Source organism: Crocuta crocuta, unplaced genomic scaffold (genome assembly GCF_008692635.1).
Source record: "Crocuta crocuta isolate KB4526 unplaced genomic scaffold, BGI_CrCroc_1.0 scaffold564, whole genome shotgun sequence".
In the NCBI taxonomy this organism is placed as follows: domain Eukaryota; kingdom Metazoa; phylum Chordata; class Mammalia; order Carnivora; family Hyaenidae; genus Crocuta; species Crocuta crocuta.
The window spans coordinates 1,236,843-1,257,106 of record NW_027533010.1 but is presented as its reverse complement, the minus strand read 5'-3'; the positions used below and the strand labels follow the sequence as shown (position 1 = coordinate 1,257,106).

The following is a 20,264-nucleotide window of genomic DNA, read 5'->3' as shown; positions in this document are numbered from 1 at the left end:
TGCTTTCAATTCATAAAAGTCCGTCTTAAAAAAAGAATAGAGCCTACCCTCTTCTCTCTTATATGAGTGGGTTAATTTGGTTCCATGGTTTTTGAAGGCTAAGCGAATACATATAAAGGTCTTGCTGAGTTCCCTAAACATATTACTTAGAACATAACTAATTACTATTAAAAGCAGATTTACCAAAAATAAACTAGTTCTCATTGGAGGCCACAGTTTCCTCATGGATTCTCAGTGGTCGTTGTGGGTGAGGCTTAGTCTTGGGATTGATTTGATGAAATCATAGGACTATCTCACTGGACAGTGGCCATTGATAAACCCTGCGCTGAAAATATACCAGGTTCTGCTCCTGGGGCCCATGTTTTTTCCTTAGAGCTTTGCGGTCGGTCACTCATTTGGCTATGCAAAGACAGGGCCTGGAATTGTTTTCTGGGGAAGATCTTGCCCAGAAGTGATCCTTCCTCTATGCAGGAGAGGAGTGGCCTTTTGTGTCCCTTGTGTCAAATATTCAAGGTCAGATTTCTGTTAGTGGACATTATCTTGAACTTTCCATTGCCAAATTCTTATGGAAAACTCATTTATAAGAAATTACATTCACCAAGAATTGCTTAAAAGATACGAAGTCTAGTTATTGCCCTAAGCTGTAAAATTTAAGTCTGAATTTTATCCTGAGTTAAACTGGAGTATAGCTACTAGACCAGTGCCCTTCCAATAGAGGTAAATTGTGAACCACTCATATTCATGTTTTTAGGAGCCACCTAAAGGTGAGAAAGGTAAAAAGAACAAGTGAGATTAATTTTAAATCTATGTAATTTAACCCAATATACCTAAAATACTATCATTTCAATATGTAATCAATATAAAAACTTACTAATGAGATATTTTACTTTTGGGGGGTTCTAGTCTTTAAAATATGGTGTATATTTTGTACTTACAGCATATCTCAATTTGGACTAGCCATATTTCTTTTTAAAAAAAATGTTTGTAATGTTTATATTTTAGAGAGCGAGAGAAAGACACAGCAGGAACAGGGAAGGGGTAGAGAGAGAGAGGGAGACCTAGAATCTAAAGCAGCCTCCAGGCTCCAAGCTGTCGTCAGCACAGAGCCTGATGTGGGGCTCGAACTCCCGGACCGTGAGATTATGACCTGAGCTGAAGTTGTACACTTAACCAACTGAGCCACCCAGGTGCACCATGGACCAGCCATATTTCAGATGCTCAATAGCCACATGTGGTTGTAGCTCTTATAGTGGATAACACATTGTAGACCATTGTAAAGCTATGTATGAATGTGCCTGAATTAGAGCTAGTTTTGTTAAGCCAATGAGATGTCATGAAAATAACAACACTGTCGTTCTTGGTGTAGATAGAAGAATGCAGAATACTACTTCATATTATCATGAAGACTAATAGGAGTCTTTGGGATGCTAGAAAGCCAAGAGAGAAATTAATGGCCTATTTCTAGTATCTGAGCAGTGCCGAATGGCCTAAGTTCTGGGTATAAACTTTACTCCTTGGTTTGCTTCTTTTGCTTTTTCAGTTTTGCTTCTTTTCAGCTCATTGAATGTCATATAGCAACATGTCACGCATTTTTTTGTGTGTGGAATAAGGATGGGGTCCATAAAGTTTTGTGGTATTTAAATTCTTACTATATTTAAGTAATTATGTCAGTCTATATTTTATGGAAAATAGAATTGAAAAAATATTACAAAGCTGAAGTCTCTCAGTTGACTTTTGGTTCTTTTAAAATTTAGTTGAATAAACTTGGGATGATAATATCTAAGTTATTTGGGCTAATATGGGACTATATAGAAATACTAACTGGTGATTTCTGTTAGCAGTTCTCAAATTTCAGCATTTATCAACATCAGCTGGGGAATATGTTAAAAATTTGGTGTCTTGGCCATGCCTCACAGGTAGGCTATGATTAGTAGATTTGGTTTGGGTTCTAGAAAATGGTAGTTTAACAAGTTCTCTTGGATTTCATATTCCTGGTAGCTGCTTCTCCCATCTTCTTCCTAACCATAATCTCCCAGAAAAAAATGCTTTCCATACCTGACCCCCACAGTCTTTTTCCTTTGGTCTTTTCCCCAGCCCTAGCTTTATTGAGATATAACTGACATGTAACATGTTTAAGGGGTAAAACATGATGAGTTGATACACATATATTGCAAAATGATTACCACTGTATTGTTAGCTAACATCTCTATCACCTCACATGATTTCCATTTATTTTTGTAGTGAAAACATTTAAGATCTACACTCTTAACAAGTGTTATGTATATAATATAGTAGTTTATAATAATAGTATTATTAACTGTAATCACCATTAGGTCCCCAGAACTTGTTCATCTTATAATTGGAAGCTTTTATATTTTGATCTCTAATTCCCCATTCCCCTCTGCCCTCTCTCCCTACCTCTCATTCCCCAGTATTTTTTTTTTTTTTTATCTCTCTTTCCTTGGCCTCTCTGGCTGCTACCATATTTTGTATGGCAACTCCTTATGCAAGGAACCCTCTAAATATGTATTCATTATTCTTTAAATAAAATGGATGGGTGAGAAGAGAAAGACAAAGGATGGGACTTTAACTGAGTCCTACTCTGGAAGGGTCTCCCCATTGGCAAAGCCACTCCTTCGGACCTCTGTCACCCCTGCACATTGCAGAGTTGTCAGAGCCCATGGAGAGTGCCCTGAGGGAGGGAAATTGCTGCTTCTCAACTTATAATAAATCTGTGGTTCATAACAAACAAACAAACAAATAAATAATGACTTTCTCTGCCTGCAAAGCTTATAGTAGATGGACCAAGAATGAGGACCAGAAGACTGGGGAGAAGGCAATGCAATTCTGGTAAACTCAGAAGCTCTGTTTTGGCAGTGGGAGGCTGCTTAGCACCTGCATTTAGTAAGAGGTGAAAGATTTATTTGATCTGAAGAGAAACCAGAGTGTGGCATCTGCATTTAGGACATTGACTTAAAACCCTGTAAATAGATGATGTTATCTCCCCACCCCCCAATTTTGTGGGTAACCCTAGGTACCATATGATGTGGCCTAGGCATAGAAACCATAGGGAGCTGTGGTATATGGGCAGAGAAGCAGGCTTTAAGGACCTAAGTGTGGATCTCAGCTCTGTCACCCACTGGCTTGGTACTTTCATCTGGAAATCAAATCTAGAATTACAGCTCCATCCTAGGGCAGCTGTGGAGATAACATGGCGGTGAGGGTCGGAGCAGAGGGTAGACAAGAGGTGTCAGAAAAGCAGTCCTTTTAAAGTGAGCCTGTTCAGGGGGACCTGGGTGGCTTAGTCGGTTAAGCGTCTGACTCTTGGTTTTGGCTTAGGTCATGATCTCACGGTTCATGGGTTTAAGCCCCACGTTGGGCTCTGTGGTGTCAGTGCAGAGCCTGCTTGGGATTCAATCTCTCCCCCTCTCTCTGCCCTTCCTTGCTCTCTCTCAAAAATAAATATTAAAAAAAAAAAGCTTTAAAAAATAAAGTGAATCTGTTCATAATGGGAAGCCAAGTTTTATAGTCAATAGGAAAAAGGGGTTTGATCTGGAAAAGGAAGAGTTCTAATTATGGGTATCAATTTATCTTGCATACAACAAAATCTAGATTTAGTCACAAATATGGCCTAATTGTTAGAAGGAAAAAAAGAACATTTAAATGAAAGCATTGACATTTTCAAAGTTGAGGGGAGTTAATTTTTTCAAGGAAATTGTATAATAGCACAATGTAATATTTGTCTTTCTTACCACAACTGTGAAAGGCTTACTACAAAAACTGCCAGGGCTCTATCGACTTTCCCACAGCCTGTGTTTAATCCTGTGACATTCAAATTGCTCTTAATTTTCTTCCTCCTTCACTTGTCAACTATTCTAACTTTTCCAGGCCCTTGTTAATCAGTGGTTTTGAATGTGGTTCGAGAAGTTACTCAAAATCTCTTTCATTGACTTTTATGAATTCCTGAATCTCTCAGTAGTTCATGCAGTTTCTCTTTTTAGTCAGTTTATTCTTGGAGCGTCTGAGTCTCCGTGAGTGACTGACTGACAGGTGTGATTGGCAGGGATCAACTCTATCATTGCAGGGAAGAAGTAGCTGAATAGGGATGAATTTAAAAAGTCTTTAGCTCATTGTTTTGTGAACTGTTTTGCTTTCTTCCTCAGCTCCTTAATAGAGTGGAGCTGGATAATGAATACCTAGGATAAAAAGATCACTTTTTTGTCAAAAGAATTTGAAAACAATAGTACTGTGAAAATGTAGGAAGTTCTTTCGGGAAAGGTTTCAAACATTTTCTATCCTAATACTTGAATCGAAATTAAATTTGGTGTCAATAAGCAGGATCGTGGTGCTGAACAGTTTCCTTTTCCGTGTGCTTCACACTGATGTTCATTGAATTTGTTGGTCCTCCCTGATGATTCTGCAAACCACTGGGAATATCAGAAATTGGGTGATTTATTAATTATTATTTTAAATGAGTTCTTTTTCTAGTCTTAAGACTGTAAATTCCTTGAGAATGGGGTCTGTTTCATCCGCGGTTGCCTGGAGCTGGAATGACGGCTCACAGGCAGCAGGCACGGGAGATTGCTGGGATGAACAGTCAGGGCAGTTAGCACTCTGTGTTTACAACTTACATGTGACTCCCCTCCCTCACGTGATGATGCCTTCTTGTTTGATTACATCCCCTTTTCTCTCTACGGTGCCTTTTGTTCACCTTGGTAATAACAGCAAGCCTCAGTTGGTAATCTCAGACTTTGAAATGTAACCCGCATGTCTGCAGCTTGTGCCCACAACTGTCTCATGTGCCAGTGAAATTGCTTCCATTAGAAATCTTAGTGTGGTGGCAAATCGCCTGGAAAGCTAAAGACAGCAGTCAAATGGACATTGAATGGACATTGTTCTTGGTGCTCTGCTGAACAAAAAAAGGTCTAAATACATTTGCCAACTTAGAGGTGACACCTGTCTGTCATTTCCAGTTTTCCATGGAGCATACATTCTCGTGGGATGGAGCCACTAGACACTAGACAGGCTCTAATGACTTATACTGGATATTAGAATGTGAAAGTGCTATGGAGGAAAAATAAAGCAGGGAAAGCGTAGTGTTGAGGAAGCTGAAATTTTACATGGAGTGGTCTGGGAAGGTCCTACTGAAAGGGTGGCATTTGGTAAAAATGTGAAGGGGTAGCAAAATGAGACATGTGGCTATCGAAGAGAAGAGCTTTTGTGGTAAAGGAAACAGTAGATGCAGAGGTCCTGTGGTAGAGTATGACTGTTACCTTCCAGGAGTTGGAGGGGGTCTGGGATAGCATGAGCATGGGTGGCCATGGTGGTAGATGGAGTCAGAGAGGACCAGATCATGTGGTCCTTGTAGACCATCATATGGGTTTTGGCTTCTATTCTAAGTGATATGGGGGGCCCTGGAGGGTTTTGGGTAGAGAGCAAATGATCTGACTTCCATTTGAAAAAAGTCATTCTGGTTGCTCTTTCGAGAATAGACAGCAAGAAATCAAGGATAGGCGCAATGAATGAGATGGTTTTTTTGTTTTTTTTTAAGTTATTTATTTTGAGAGAGAGAGCAAGTGAGGAGGGAAGGAGAGAGAGAGTGGGAGACAGAAAATCCCAGGCAGGCTCCACGCTGTCAGTGCAGAACCCAGTGAGGGGCTTGAACCCATGAACTGTGAGATCATACCTGAACCAAAATCAAGAGTTGGATGCTCAACCAACTGAGCTACCCAGGTGCCCAAAGGAGGTGATTATTTATTCCCAGGACAGATGATAGTGGTTTGGGTCAGACTGAAGCCATTGAAATATAATTCCTATCTTCCCTTTTTTAAATTGGATTCTTTCTTTGAGAATTCATGCCATGTTTCCATGGCCTGTTCATACCTTTCAAAGTTCAGTTCAATTTTTCTCATTAGGCTTTTCTTAAACACTCCAGTCCCTGCTGATTATTCTCTGCGATGAATTCTTACTGACTTCTGCACTTACACCTAACAGTATAGAAGGGAGTTGTTCTCTATTTCTTTCATTTAGATTGTTTTTTATATTTTTCCGTAGGATAGCAAGGACCTTATCTTGTACTTTTCAGCATAAAGTAGGCACTTGACTTAATAAATCCTCTTTGAATGTCTGACTAAATTCTAAAGAAAAGTCCACATGTGCTCCTACTGTTGAGCTGGTCCTTTCAAATTCTTCTTTACTCATTAGTGGCAGTTAACTCCATCCATTCATTTATTTGAAAAACATTTACTGAACACTTACTGTATAACATACAAGAAAATAAGAAATTGTCCTCAAGAGAGTTTATAGTCTGGCAGAAGAAGACATGAATCTTTATAATCCGACTCTGAGGCGTTGTGAAGTATAGGGGATAAGAATGTAAAAAGGCCCCTGGCAGGGACACCTGGGTGGCTCAGTCGGTTGAGCTCCTGACTCTTGATTTCGGCCCAGGTCATCATCTCCCAGGGTTGGGGGGGAGGGATTGAGCCCGGCATTGGGCTGTGCACTGAGTGTGAAGCCTGCCTGCTTAAGATTCTTTTTCTCCCTCTGCTCCTCTACCCTGCTCATGCTCTCTCCCTCTCTCTCTTAAAAAAAAAAAAAGAGAGGCCCCTGGGATTCAAAAGTCGGAGAGTTGCCTTCTGGCTGGGTGTTCTTCAAGAAGGGTGGTCTCCGGGCCTTGAAGGTGTGGTGGGTGCAGTGGGTGGAGAGAATGGCACGGACAGTGCCAGGCACAGATAAGTTCACATGGACAAAGTCTGTATGGCGCTTTCTCATGTGTTTATTTAAGGAAGTATAAAGAAATAGAAGACCATGGGGGAAGGGAAGGGGAAAAAATAGTTTCAAACAGAGGGCGGCAAACCATAAGAGACTCTTAAATACTGAGAACAATCTGAAGGTTGAAGGTTGATAGGGGTGGGGGAGGGGGAAATGGGTGATGGGCATTGAGGAGGGCACTTGTTGGGATGAGCACTGGGTGTGGTATGTAAGCAATGAACCGTGGAATGTACCCCCAAGCCCAAAAGCACACTTTACACACTGTATGTTAGCCAATTTGACAATAAATTATCTGAAAAATAAACGGAAGTATAAAGAAATCCACCCTTCAGGTTTCAGCTTCATCAGCTTTAACATCACTACCTCGAGAGGCCTGCCCTGCTCAGCCTGCTTAGACTTGGTCCCACCCCTGCCCTTTTGTTTGCTTCCGTCCTGGGCCTGTCCTTATGTTACTTGATCAGGAGTGCTGTCATTGAAGCAGTGCTGCCGGGTGAGGAGACGCCAGAGTCAGAGAGGCCTGCTGAGACGTGCCAGTCTGGAAAGGATCCGACATGAACTTGGCTTAGTCCTGCTGTGGTGGTAAGAATGGAAAGAGAGAAGCATTAAGGCTTAAAAAATGTGTTCTGTGGGGTTCAGAGTACATGCAGCCATTACTAGTGTTTCTGGTTATGACCTCTGTGTGTTTTACGGAGTAAACAATTGTATTGGAATATAGTCGATTGTCTTTTCTAGCAGCTTCTGACAATCAGTAACTAGAAGCTTATGTTTCGTGGTTTGCATCGCATGGAAAACTTTCCCACGAAAATGTGTTCCAGTCACCACAAAGTGAGGCAGAATTTTTAATTTCTGAATTACATTTACCAGCAATTGGTAATTATCTGCAACTTCAACTAAAGATGATGTTGTGGGGTGTATTACACATACACACACACACACACGCACACAAGACATCTTTTGCCCTAGGGATGTTCAGGGAGTAGAAGTTTAATATCTTTCAAAAGAGATGACTGTAAAATGAATTGATTCCACTTCCTCCACACAAACCATCAATATTTGTCAACAGATAAGCAAACCACCAACAGTGCTTGATATACAAGCAAAGGCTTTTTCTTTTTCTTTTTCTTTTTTTTAAAAATACTTAGACCCTGGAACTTCATGTGTATTTACTGAAAAACAGGTTGATTGTAAACACATGAAGTTTTGGTTCCCATTTTTCTAATTTGGCATACTGTTTGAAAATGATTCTTGAAATGAATTCTTACTTTTCTTAATTTAATAGAATTTTAAAAATATAGACAAGTGTTTTAAAAAATCGGGGGCACCTGGGTGACTCAGTTGATTAAGCGTCTGACACTTGGTTTTGGCTCAGGTCATGATCTCACAGTTTGTGAGATCGAGCCCCATGTTGGGCTGTGCACTGACAGTGCAGAGCCTTCTTGGGATTCTCTCCCGCCCTGTCTCTCTGCCCCTCCCCCACTGGTGTGTGCGTGCTCTCTCTCCCTCTCAAAATAAATGAACTTGTAAAATACAATAAGAAATTGATATCCATGCCAATGAATATCATCCCAGTAAGGCACTCATTACAATCTACTTTCAACTTTTGAGGTAAATGAGTAAAGTTGTTGCCTTTCTTCTTCCCATACTTGCTATCCGATTCTGTTTTCTTATTACATAGGGAAGGGTCTGTCATTTGGGTGCTCATATTTTGTTAGTTTCGCTTTTCTTTTTCCTTTATTTTTGCCCAGCATTCATCTTCTCTTCTTCTAGTTACAGCCATTTGCCTTTTCCTTAGGAAGCTGCCTTCAGGTTTGGTCCCGATGCCTTTCCCTCTCCCAGGGCGCCAGCAAGCTTTGTGAGACTTGCCTCCTCAGCGGCGCCCTGTCTTGCTGCCCCTGCACATCTGAGTACTGTTAGTTGTCAAACTGCACGTTTTAATGGGTAAAAAATTACATCTCATTTTTAAAAAATTTGTTATTTGATATATAATTATTAATTACTTAACTTTTTTCTTTTGCCAATTATCTATTCAGACCTGCAAAGTTTAATAATTGAATTCAAAACTTTATTGAGTTTAAGGAACTCCAAGGAGTTGAACCGAAGCTTAATGATTTTCTCTTCTTTATCTCGTTGTATATTCAGTGATGGAAGGCTAGAACAACATCTTGAAAGCACTGTTGCACTCAGTATTTAAAATTGAAAGCTTTTTGGGGCACCTGGGTGGCTCAGTTGGTTAAGCATCTGACTTTGGGTCAGGTCATGATCTTCCGACTCCTGAGTTTGAGCCCCGTGTTGGGCTCTGTGCTGACAGCTCAGAGTTTGGAGTCTGTTTCAGATTCTGTGTGTGTCTCTCTCTCTGCCCCTCCTCCACTCACACTCTCACTTAAAAATAAATAAGCATTAAAAATATTTTAAAATTAAAAGCATCTGGAACTTAAAATGATTTCTTCTTATTTGTGTACATTCCTTTTCCAAACTGACAAGTGGACTATTTTTATGTTGTGGATCCTAACATATTATTTGGTGAAATTGTGAGAAGGACAGGTTTTTCCTAAAGAGAAGGATCCTGGAGGGTGAATTGCATTTTCTGATACTTTTCCCCCTGAGAAGAGGAAGTGAGAGGCAAGACAGCTTGAGTCAGCCCAGGCTCTCTGTCAATGCCCTGGTGTCCAGGGAGCACTTACTGGCAAGTGGTATAGCAGGGATTTTCTGGTATTAATCATTCTACTAGAACATCCTTGCCGAGTAAGGTAAGTATTGGGGTTATGGTTATGTGTGATAAACACTGAGTGATGACTATGATTGCTTCCTCTTAGCAGCAGACATGGTGGAAATCCCCTGGGAGAGATCTGTAGTTGTGAATTTGGTAATGGCGTTCTTCATTTCCTACGTCAACTGCCCTTGTATGTCTGATGAGTCGTTGATTTCTCTTCCTAGGTTTCTCACATCTCCACTTACTGCAGGCTAATTATATTTTCCTTAGTGTTTCTTGACATATATTTTCCCTTTTGTTTGCCTCATTTATATAGTAGAACACACACGGAGTTTGAAGCATAGTATAGTTGAATAGATGTGTGCATACATGCATGTGTGTGTGTTTATGTGGTTTTTTGTTTTTTGTTTTTTTTTTGGAATTTGAATGGTTGAACAAGGTCGTTAGTTATTATTTTTGTCTAGACCAGTGTCTGGTCTAGGAAGTTAAAATCCTAGGGTGCATTTCCAGCTTGTAAAAATCCCTTGTCTTGGAATGTTGTCAGTACTTACCCTTCAGGTGAAATTTAGTAAATTGACATTCACCTCCAGATTCTTGAGCAAAAATATTTTAAATAAAAACACTTGCTTAACATATTTGTCATCTGCTACTGTCTGTGTCTTCTAAGCAAAATCTGCAGTTTTTGAAAATGAAGTTGGATACTAAGGTGTTCTGCAATTTGCTTGATAATTACATCCCTGCTGACCTCTGGAAGAAAAGTGATTTTGTTTTTAGCTGTCGTTTAAGCAGATGTCCGTTATCTGGGAGGACAGCACAGTGCAGACCTCATCTAAATGGAAGGGGGAGGAGTTTCAAGAATGCTTCATCATATTACATTGTGTCCTTTGGGAATGGGCCCTAGAGCTGCAGCAGAGGCTCCTCATGGGAGGGATTCTCTAAGGAGCTTCCAAGGACCAGCTCTCTGTTTAATAGGTATGGTGGGTACTAAGCAGTTTCCCTTACCATTGGCTTTATTTCGTAAAGCTTTTCAGAAGAGCATAGATACGTTTCTGAAAAAAAATTTGTCTTTCTGGTTGCATAAGGCATAGGTATGAAACCTATGAAGGTTTCCTATGAAGAAGCAAGTCAAGAGTTCTTAGATTTCAGTAGGAAAAAATGTCAAGTAGCCATTCTCTGTTATTTCAGTGGCTAATTTCCCCATGTGGGAATATTGTATTGAATCAGGTAGTTATAAAGGAAAATGTTATCTATAATATTCAGAGTGGTTTGGTTTTTTTTCATTTTCATGCAACCTTGATAGTTAATTTTTGCATGATGTTTGATCTTATTTACTGTGGAAACATGAACTCTAAAATTCACTTTACTTTTCTTATAGGGGAAAAATGAAATTTTCTACTACAGGCTTGGACTTTGTCCCTCATTGTAATCTAAGCATTTTATTTTATTTTATTTTATTTTATTTTAGAGAGAGAGTGCACTCACTTGTGTGCGAGTGGGGGAGGGACAGAGAGTGAGGAAGAGAGAGAATCTTAATTAAGCTCCATGCTCAGCATGGAGCCCAACACAGGGCTTGATCCCATGACCCTAGGATCATCACCTGAGCTGAAATCAAGATTTGAGGGCCCAACTGACTGAGCCACCCGGATATCCCCTGTAATCTAACCATTCTAATTTTTTTCTTTTCCATTGATCTAAGTTATGTAAAGTAAAATATCTGAATGAGTTTTTTAAACCCTGAACTAATAAGGTTTTTAGAGATGATTTTAGTTGATTTTAATTAATAAACAATAAGGCTATTATTAAACAGAAACTTGCATTTGAATATTTATTTTTATTCCTGGCTCCTAAAAACTAGGAACTTGGCCCATCCTCACAACAGTCTTTGGGACCTAGTGACTTGGGTATATTGCATTTACTTCAAACTCACCTGAGATCGTATTGATTTTCTTAGCCCCATCAATGTGTCTGGGATTTTATTGTCTCTTGGACTGAAAAATCCAGAATTTAGTCCTGATTTTTCCCTATTTTAATCTCTGTATTCATTCTGTTGTTATGTCTTTGGGCTCTTTCTTTGAAATATTCTCAATTGATAGCTTTCATTTCTGTATTATTAAAATCCATTTCTCAGCACTCAGCATTGGATACCTTAATTAATTAGCTTCTTCTAACTGGCTTCTCCCGTCTCCTCCATTACCCTCCTCTTACAACCAGCCCTTCAGAGGCTCTCAGATTGTTGCTCATACTTATATTTAATATTTTGACATGGGTTTGAGCCCCATGTCAGGCTCTGTGCTGACAGCTAGCTCAGAGCCTGGAGCCTATTGCAGATTCTGTTACTCCCTCTCTCTCTGACTCTCCCCTGCTCACACTGTCTCTCTCATAAATAAAACATTAAAAAATTAAAAAAAGTTCTTTCCTAAGTGGATTGTTTGCAAATTGGAATTATTTTTTTTAATGTAGAAATAATTATTTAAGAGATGTGGTTGAGTTGAAAGCTATAACTCAGAGGGCTGTGTATCCATCTGTAGATGATTTCTGGGAGCCAGGAGCCATGTTGAATAGGGAGGCAGGGAAAAAATGGACTCATTTCCTAAGTATAGGATCATCTAGCATGAGGCAGAACTTAGAGTAATTTTTCCTGTATAAAGGTAGTCTTCAGCATTTGATTTCTCTCAACTGTCTCCCAACCCTTAGAGCTACTGCAAACTAAATAGCACATTAATTAATTCAGTAATTACATTGCTACTAAAAATAACAGTATTTGCTTTTTACTGAACACTTTGACATATGACTTTTATTTAAAATTTTTTTAAATATTTCTTTATTTTTGAGAGACAGAGCAGAGAGAGAGGGAGACACAGAATCTGAAGCAGACTCTAGGCCCTGAGCTGTCAGCACAGAGCCTGACACAGGACTCGAACTCACGGACTGTGAGATCATGCCCTGAGCTGAGGTCGGACGCTCAACCCACTAAGCCACCCAGGCACCCCTCACTTAAGATTTTTCTCATCCTTACAGCAATCTTGCATGGTACTTTAAAGTCACTTCCATTTAATAATTGAGGCAGGGTGAAGTTTAAGCATGTGCAGCTATTGATTTATAAACAGAAGTCTTACAAATAACCTATATATTTGTAAATCACTTGAAGTGTTGTGTGAATGTTTGTTAAAGAAATATACAGATAAGCTCCATCCTTTCTCCATGTCAGCTCTTCCCTTGCTATACCCAAGCACCACTGAGGCACTGTTCCTGCTTTTAAAGACTGTATAGCTTCAAGGTTGATGGTTTCTTTTGCTGTTCAGATATAGTTTGATATAGTCCCACTCGTTTATTTTTGCTTCTGTTGCCTTAGCTTTTGGTGTGGTATCCAAAAAAAATTATTGCCAAGACTGATGTCAAGATGCTTACTGCCTATGTTTTCTTCCAGGAGTTTTATGACTTCAGGGTTTATTTTCAAATCCTTAATCTGTTTTGAGTTGGTTTTTGTATACTGTGTAAGATAAGGGTCCAGTTTCATTCTTCTGCACGTGGCTGTCCAGTTTTCCCAGTGCCGCTTATTGTGGAGTCTGTCTTTGCCCCAGGCTTACATTCTTGTTGGGAGAAGTATGCAGTAACCAAATACATAAGTATGTGGTACTGTGTGACACGTCAGGTCATAGTAATTGCTTTGGAGAAAATTACAGCGAGAGAGGAGAGATGGGGAACGTGGGGTGTTGCAACTTTAAATACGATGGCCATTGTATTTAAGAGAGGAGGTGACATTTGAGCAAGTTCCTGAAAAAGACTCTAATGGGTTACATTCGTGAGAAGGAAGTTGAGCAGGTTAACCTGTGCTCAATGGTATATTTCAACTGTGTTTAGCGTGTGTCACAATTTTCCGTCTTAACATTTTAAGATTTAATTTCCACAAGAAATAACTATGTGGGTCAGAGGTGAAAGAAAAGAGGACTGTTCCTGAATGTGGAGTGTCTGGGAGAAGATAAACCTAAAAGGACTAGTAGGGAAATCTACTTGTCCTTAATTGCCAGGGGGAATCTGTACCGATGAAATCAAGGGTCACAGGTGTGTGATGGCCTTTGCGATCATGTGACCTCAGACTATAGAAAGTTGTCTCTGACATCATCAGTTGACAAGTAGAATAATAGGTTTTATTTTGACACAAGAAGATTGTTGCATGGCTGGGCTTTCATAAACACTCTTGAGAGCTTTATGTCTGAGAAGCTTAAACCTTACTCCCTCACATTGTAGCATTAATGCTTTGTGCCTGTCTGTCTCTTACAGCGTTGTAGGAAGCTAACCTCAGGATGGCCAGCTCAGCCCGGGAGCACCTGCTTTTTGTGCGGCGTCGAAATCCCCAGATGCGGTACACATTGAGCCCAGAGAACCTTCACAGCCTCGCCGCCCAGAGCTCCATGCCAGAGAACATGGCCCTGCAGAGGGCGAACAGTGACACAGACCTGGTGACCTCGGAGAGCCGCTCCAGCCTGACTGCTAGCATGTACGAGTACACGCTGGGGCAAGCCCAGAACCTCATTATCTTCTGGGACATTAAAGAGGAGGTGGACCCCAGTGATTGGATTGGACTTTATCACATAGGTGAGTGACATGAAATGGACTTGCATGTGAGTTAGAGCCTATGTTTACTATTTTGTACTTTTTCCTGGGGGAAAAAAATCATACACGTACAAGTAAGCTTGGCAAATTCTGAGAATTTGTTTTTCTTTAGAAGGGGGAGAATCTAAAATAATAAATACCTTTGCTGATATGAATTTTGTGGTTACATTTCTACCCTGATTAAATGCCAGAAGCTGCAGATTTTACAATATTTTCTTTTAAAGAAAGAAACATTCACATTGCCCTCAGTCAGTAGTCCCATGTGGGGAAGAGGAGGATATTAACTTTTACCAATATTTTTTAACTGACTGAAAAGAAGTCTAGGTTTAGATAACTGATGTGAGAAAAAGTTCTGTAGTTTCTAAAGATTGAATTCCATGAAGATCAACCTGCCGTCTGGGGTGTCTTTTTATATCAAAATTCCTGATGTGTCCTTGTTCAGTTTAGGTGAAGAAAGTGCCATGTTCTCTTAATAAATGACTTAAAAATAGGTTGCTATTTGTTTTAATAAAAATGTCCCAGCTGTGTTTAGCTAATTTGTACCTGTTATTCACAGGTGAGTGAATGATGAATGGCACATGCCAGAAAATACAAAATTTTGTTTTATTGAAATCAAAACCTAGCAACCAGGCTTAAAGAAAATCTAAATTAAACATGATAATGGGACGCCTTGGGGACTCAGTGGGTTGAGCATCCAACTCTTGATTTCGGCTCACGTTGTGACCCCCGGGTCGTGGGATCGTGTCCCATATCGGGCTCCATGCTGAGCTATTTCTACTTATGTAGAACTTGGTGTTCTTGGGTTTGTTGCTGGTCTCAACAGGTCTTCTGCAACCAGTGACTCTGAAAGGCCCAGGTCCCAGCTTCTAAGACGTCAAGTATGGCTCATTTCTACGGTTGAAGGGCCACAACTGTGTTTAGAAGAAAAGCCTGGCCTCCTTGGGACCTGAGAATGACTCAACAGGGACCTGGCTTTAAGCAGAGCCAGCCATTTCTCCTGAGGCTAAGATGGGCTATTCTGACCTCTAGACTGGAGGCAGCCTCATTTCTGTGGGAACTTTGCCATCCTGTGTGGAGCAGGATAGGTGGCAGCATTGTCATTTTTAACTGACAGCTGTTTCCTGATCCATTTTCCCTACTGGGTGAGGGCTTGGCAGCAAGCCATTCATCTCAGGGCAGGTAGGCCCTCCCCAGACTCAGGAAAGTTCTAAGCTTATATGGCACTCCAGCCAGTGAGTAGTGTAGCAGTGGGCGGTGAGCCAGCTCTGGCCACTGAGATGTAAGGGAAAGACTTCAGGGAAGCTTCCTTTTCCAGTGAAAAGCCAAAGCCTCCTGTAGAGTCATTAAACTTCCCCTTCTCTCGTACCTGGGACCCTGCTGAAAGGCTGTGAGATCTTGAATTGTTGCATCCGTGTAGCGACCATAATATATCAATTGAGATTGAAAACTAAGAATGGCAGAGCAGAAAGTTAGAATGAGCATGGCCTGGCACTCAGAGTTCTTGCTATATGTGAAAAAAAAAATCTTTCTCTCTTTGCTTACTTAAGTCATTATTGTCAAACTGTCTTGGACCTGTCGTTAATTCTGAGTTGCTAGGTGTTCTAAAGATGCAAAAGGGAGAAGGGGGGACATCAGCTGCTTGTGAGGGCAGGACAGGGAGCATGTGGGCTACTTCCGGGACTGTGCCCAGGGTTGTTTTACCAGAGTTAAGAACTACTGGGTTTTTTGTTTTTTTTTTTTTTGAAAAGTAACAAAAATCTGATGCAAAATTTCTGAGAGTAATAACTCCAAGCCGTGCAGAAATTTTTCAAAAGTTTAATAGGACCAATCATTGTGATGGGAAGAATCTATGAAATGAGTAATTAAGTAATGGGAATATACACCAAACAGTTTCCTTAGGCGCTGTTACGTGAAGGTGGTAAGGTGATACGTTTGGAGAAACTGAAAGAAAAGAGGAAATGCAAGGCCAGGATGGGGAAAAGAATTTCAGGGTACAAATTATGTCACCAGTTTAAGGCTGTTATGGCTAAACAGAAAAATACTGTCTCTTGGGCTCTGTGACATTGGTGTGTGGAGAATCTAGGTTTCATAACAATAGCACATGTATATGTCAGGTATAGACTCAGACTTCTGTCTTCTTGGTAGGAAGCAACCACCCCTCTTTAGTTGAGTCCTGAGAAGCCAGACTGTTTCCTAGCAACGCCTAGTTTTATTTGCAGAACAGAGACATGGTGTCTATAGAAATAAATCCCAAAGGGAAAGGATTTGGGTGGAACGTCTGGCCGGTGAGGTGTGGCTTACTGGCACACTCTGCACTTTGATCGTGTTTCTCTTGGCTTACATTTTCTTACTCTCTAGAAATGTGAGTGTTGTTTGTGTTTGGCTCATTGTGAATAAGGTTTTGCATTGTACAACTGAGTCCAGATGACTTTTAGCTAATCTGGAGAGAAAATATATACTCCTGGGTCAGAAAATTAAATTGTTCTCCAGGCATGTTAGGCACTATAAAGGTCCTATTGGGAATACGAAGAAAACAAGTTGAAAATATCAAAGTGCCATTTGGGGAAATTTGGGGTGTGAACACAGTTCTTAAAACAGGTGCTAATTATATTTTCTCTCTCCAGAAAGTCTCATATACACCCTGATATTTTCACAGATGATTGCAATGTAGCTATAGCCCTGAATCTCCAAATTACAACAATTAATGCCTTGTAAGTAGTTTTCAAAAAATCACTAGATTTATAATTTATTTTGGTCTCCATAATTAGATGTGACCTCTGACAAGATTAACACTGCTACTCATTGCTTTCTTGCAAGCTGTCTATATAAAAAGAGCCAAATGCTTAAATGTGCAAAACCAGTTAGGGTACCCAATACAAACAGTTTTCCATGAAAAATCAAATGATCACTGTTTAAAGAGGAGATAGAGCATATTAAATTCGTTTCAGTCTCACTATCTAATTCCCCGTGACCTTTGGTCTTGTGCTTTTCTTTCTGGCTATTCAAAAGGAAAACACTTCAAAAGGCTCACTTTGCCATTTCTCATTTCAGGCAAGTTGAAGTCCCTAAACAGAGCTAGGAAAACACACCTTACGAAAGTTAGAAGTATATAGTGTGCTATACACCAGCGCTAGTCTAAGTGCGAGTCTGCAATTGATCTATGACTAGATAAGAAGTTGTCTCTAAAATGTAAATCAATGCCCTGCATCCATCATTGAGAAAATGTCACTAATAAAAAGTTAAATTAAATAATGGGCTTATTGATGTAGATATTTCATATGTGGCTCAAGCTTTTCTTGCCATAGACCAGTCACAAATAGTTTGCCAGCATTTCTCTGGACCATCCTCAGTGCCTGCATGCCGATTATATCTTCAAAGGTGAGTGGCATGACAACAGTATTTTATTATACCTTAAAAAGTATTATGACTTATATATTTTCCATACTTCTTTGCATTTGGATGGTAAAAGAAAGTAGGATCGTAATAGTTAACTAAGGCATTGAGATTATGTATTTTAGAGCTTTAAGATCACAAAATTTAAACTGATTTTTAAAAAATGTTTATTTGTTTTTGAGAGAGAGAGAGAGAATAAAAGTGGTGGAGGGGCAGAGAAAGAGAGACACAGAATCAGAATCAGATTCCAGGCTCTGAGGTGTCAGCACAGAGCCTGAATTCAGGGCTTGAACCTATGAACCGTGAGATCATGACCTGAGCTGAAGTCCGGTGCTTAACTGACTGAGCCACCCAAGCGTCCCTAAACTGATGTTTTAAAGAAAAAAAAAAAAACAAGATCCAGAGCGGTGAGCCACACAGCTAGTTGGGAGCAGTCAAGGCTGGAACTTAAGTGTCTTGTGTCTCAGTCTTCATTTTTTTTGCCTTGTGTTGAAAAATGGAGTCCAGTGTTTTCCACCCTTTATTTACTCAGCACCTTCTTTATTTTTGCAGTATTGGATTATTCCCTGTACTATTAATATTTTTCTTTAAACCATCTGATTAAAACACACACACACACACACACACACACACACACACACACACACACACAAACTGGTTATCTACCCTGAGTTGTTTTAAGTAGAAAGGTCTGGAACAAGCTTTCTGTGTTAGTTCTATTTCTTTCAAAGAAACCTTAACTGTTAAAAAAAATAACATTTGTCTATGTACCAACAAGATTATCACCCACAGCATACTTTGAGAAACTCTGGGGTTATCAGTGGTTAAGAACACAGACTCTGCAATCAGACAGATTAGTGAATTCAAATACATTTACTAGCTTGAGTGAAGTATGTCATGGTTTTTAAACTTCCTGTCCTCATCTGTAAAAAAAAGAAAAGAGAGAGAGAGAGAGAGAGAGAAAGAGAGGTACCAGTATGGTAAGAAATAAGATACTATGTATAAAGTGCTTGGCAAGGTGCCTGGGCTTTTTGTAAGATCCTGCTGACTGCAAACTATCATCCTTTTGGCTACTATTAATAAAATCACTTTCCTGGTGGTCTGAAGCTGCAGTGCAACTTATCCACTGGATGAGTCCGCAAGAAGGGATTTTTAGATTAAAGTGACATACCAGGCCACTTCTGCTTATGGAAACCAAAAGCCAGTCCTTTGAATCAGAGTTTTCGAAATTATGTAAAGCATTTAAATTTTCAGTGCCAAATAATACAGGATTTTAATTTGAGTATTATGTAGGTTCTAAACCAACATGCGTTTCAAGGTGATGGGAAAGCTGCAGTTTAATCCAAAATTCAATCACACAGAACAAAGAATTTAGAACAAAGAATTTATGTATGAAGTATTTAGTTTCCAGAATAGCTATCAAATAATAGTGAAGAGTGACTGTTCTTAAGCTCTTTTGGTATTTTTGCATGATTACTGCCAAAGAAAAGTTGTTTGAGGTCATGCCTTTGCATTTTAGAAAATGCTTTTAGAAACTGGGAGCTTTGCACATGAAATGGTTTTTGGGACAATTTAACTCTAAATTACTTTTTGTTACCTAGTTGTACTCGTCAGCCTCAGTCAGATTATGCTGTACAGATGAGCTAACCCTGAATCCTTAGTGACTTAAGAGAACAAAAGAGGATTTCTTTTGCTGTGTGTCCAGCATGGATTGGCAGGGGCTTACTTTGTACTGTCATTTAGGCATCAGGCTCAGCATCCTCTTGATTTTTGCCATATTGGGTTATTAAAGGATCTGCCATCTTGTCATTACACCATTTGTAACAGAAGGCCTCTCCGGACAAACGTTAAGGGAAGAGAGACTCCTATACCAATTCTTATATGCTTGGCCCCAAGGTGACACATTTCCCTTCAGCCCAGGGTCCACATTCAGCATTAGCCCCATTATCTGCCTAACTGCACAGAGACGGGGAAATGGGGAGAAGCCCTTTGCCATTTAGAGAGCAGTCAGTATTCTGCCCTAGTAAATGTGTCTTGCTAACAACATGTCTAGTCTTCTAGTCTGTTTCAAAGCCTAAGACATCTATTCTTCAATGGTCGCTGCAAGAATAGATGCTGGGGATTTAAAAAGTGTCATACTGTGGTATACTCTTTATAAGGTGTTCAGAAGACTGAGAGGACACACCCAGAGCAGCACCAAGGACAGTACCGGAACCATGGGTGTACAACAGCAGTTAGACTCTGAATTCACAGCATTGCATTGGCATCCCAGACCATCAAGATCTTTCTCAGAATATGCATGTTAGAGATTTGGTTTGCAGAGAAGTCCATGTATTTATTTATTTATTTANGCCCGACGCGGGGCTCGAACCCACAAACCGCGAGATCATGACCTAAGCGAAAGTCGGACGCTTAACCGACTAAGCCACCCAGGCACCCCGAGAAGTCCATGTATTTAAAATGGTTATGGAAGAGTTCCCTGGACAGTAGGCAGGCTTTAAAAAGGTGGCTAGCTCAGTGTACCCAAAGAAACTTTAGTGTATTTGATTTCCTAATGTACTGGTAGGAAGCCATACTTGAAACAGGCATTCTTATGTCTACATACTGAGATGATGAGGTGGATTTTATGTGTTTTTTTTTCTTAAATAGTTTATTGTCAAGTTGGTTTCCATATAACACCCAGTGCTCATCCCCACAGGTGCCCTCCTCCATGCCCAACACCCCACTTCCCCTCTTCCCCACCCCCATCAGCCTTCAGTTTGTTCTCAGCATTCAA

The 20,264-nt window shown here is 40.1% G+C and overlaps 1 protein-coding gene across 1 annotated transcript in view; it reads left to right on the top strand.

Moving 5' to 3' along the window:
- The first annotated feature begins 13,785 nt into the window (after positions 1-13,785).
- Positions 13,786-20,264, top strand: part of HECW2 (HECT, C2 and WW domain containing E3 ubiquitin protein ligase 2) — a 228,797-nt gene continuing 222,318 nt past the window's right edge. Inside the window, exon 1 of the mRNA XM_077745795.1 lies at positions 13,786-14,077. Within this exon, the coding sequence (XP_077601921.1) occupies positions 13,786-14,077 (292 nt within the window). The remainder of the gene's footprint in view (positions 14,078-20,264) is intronic.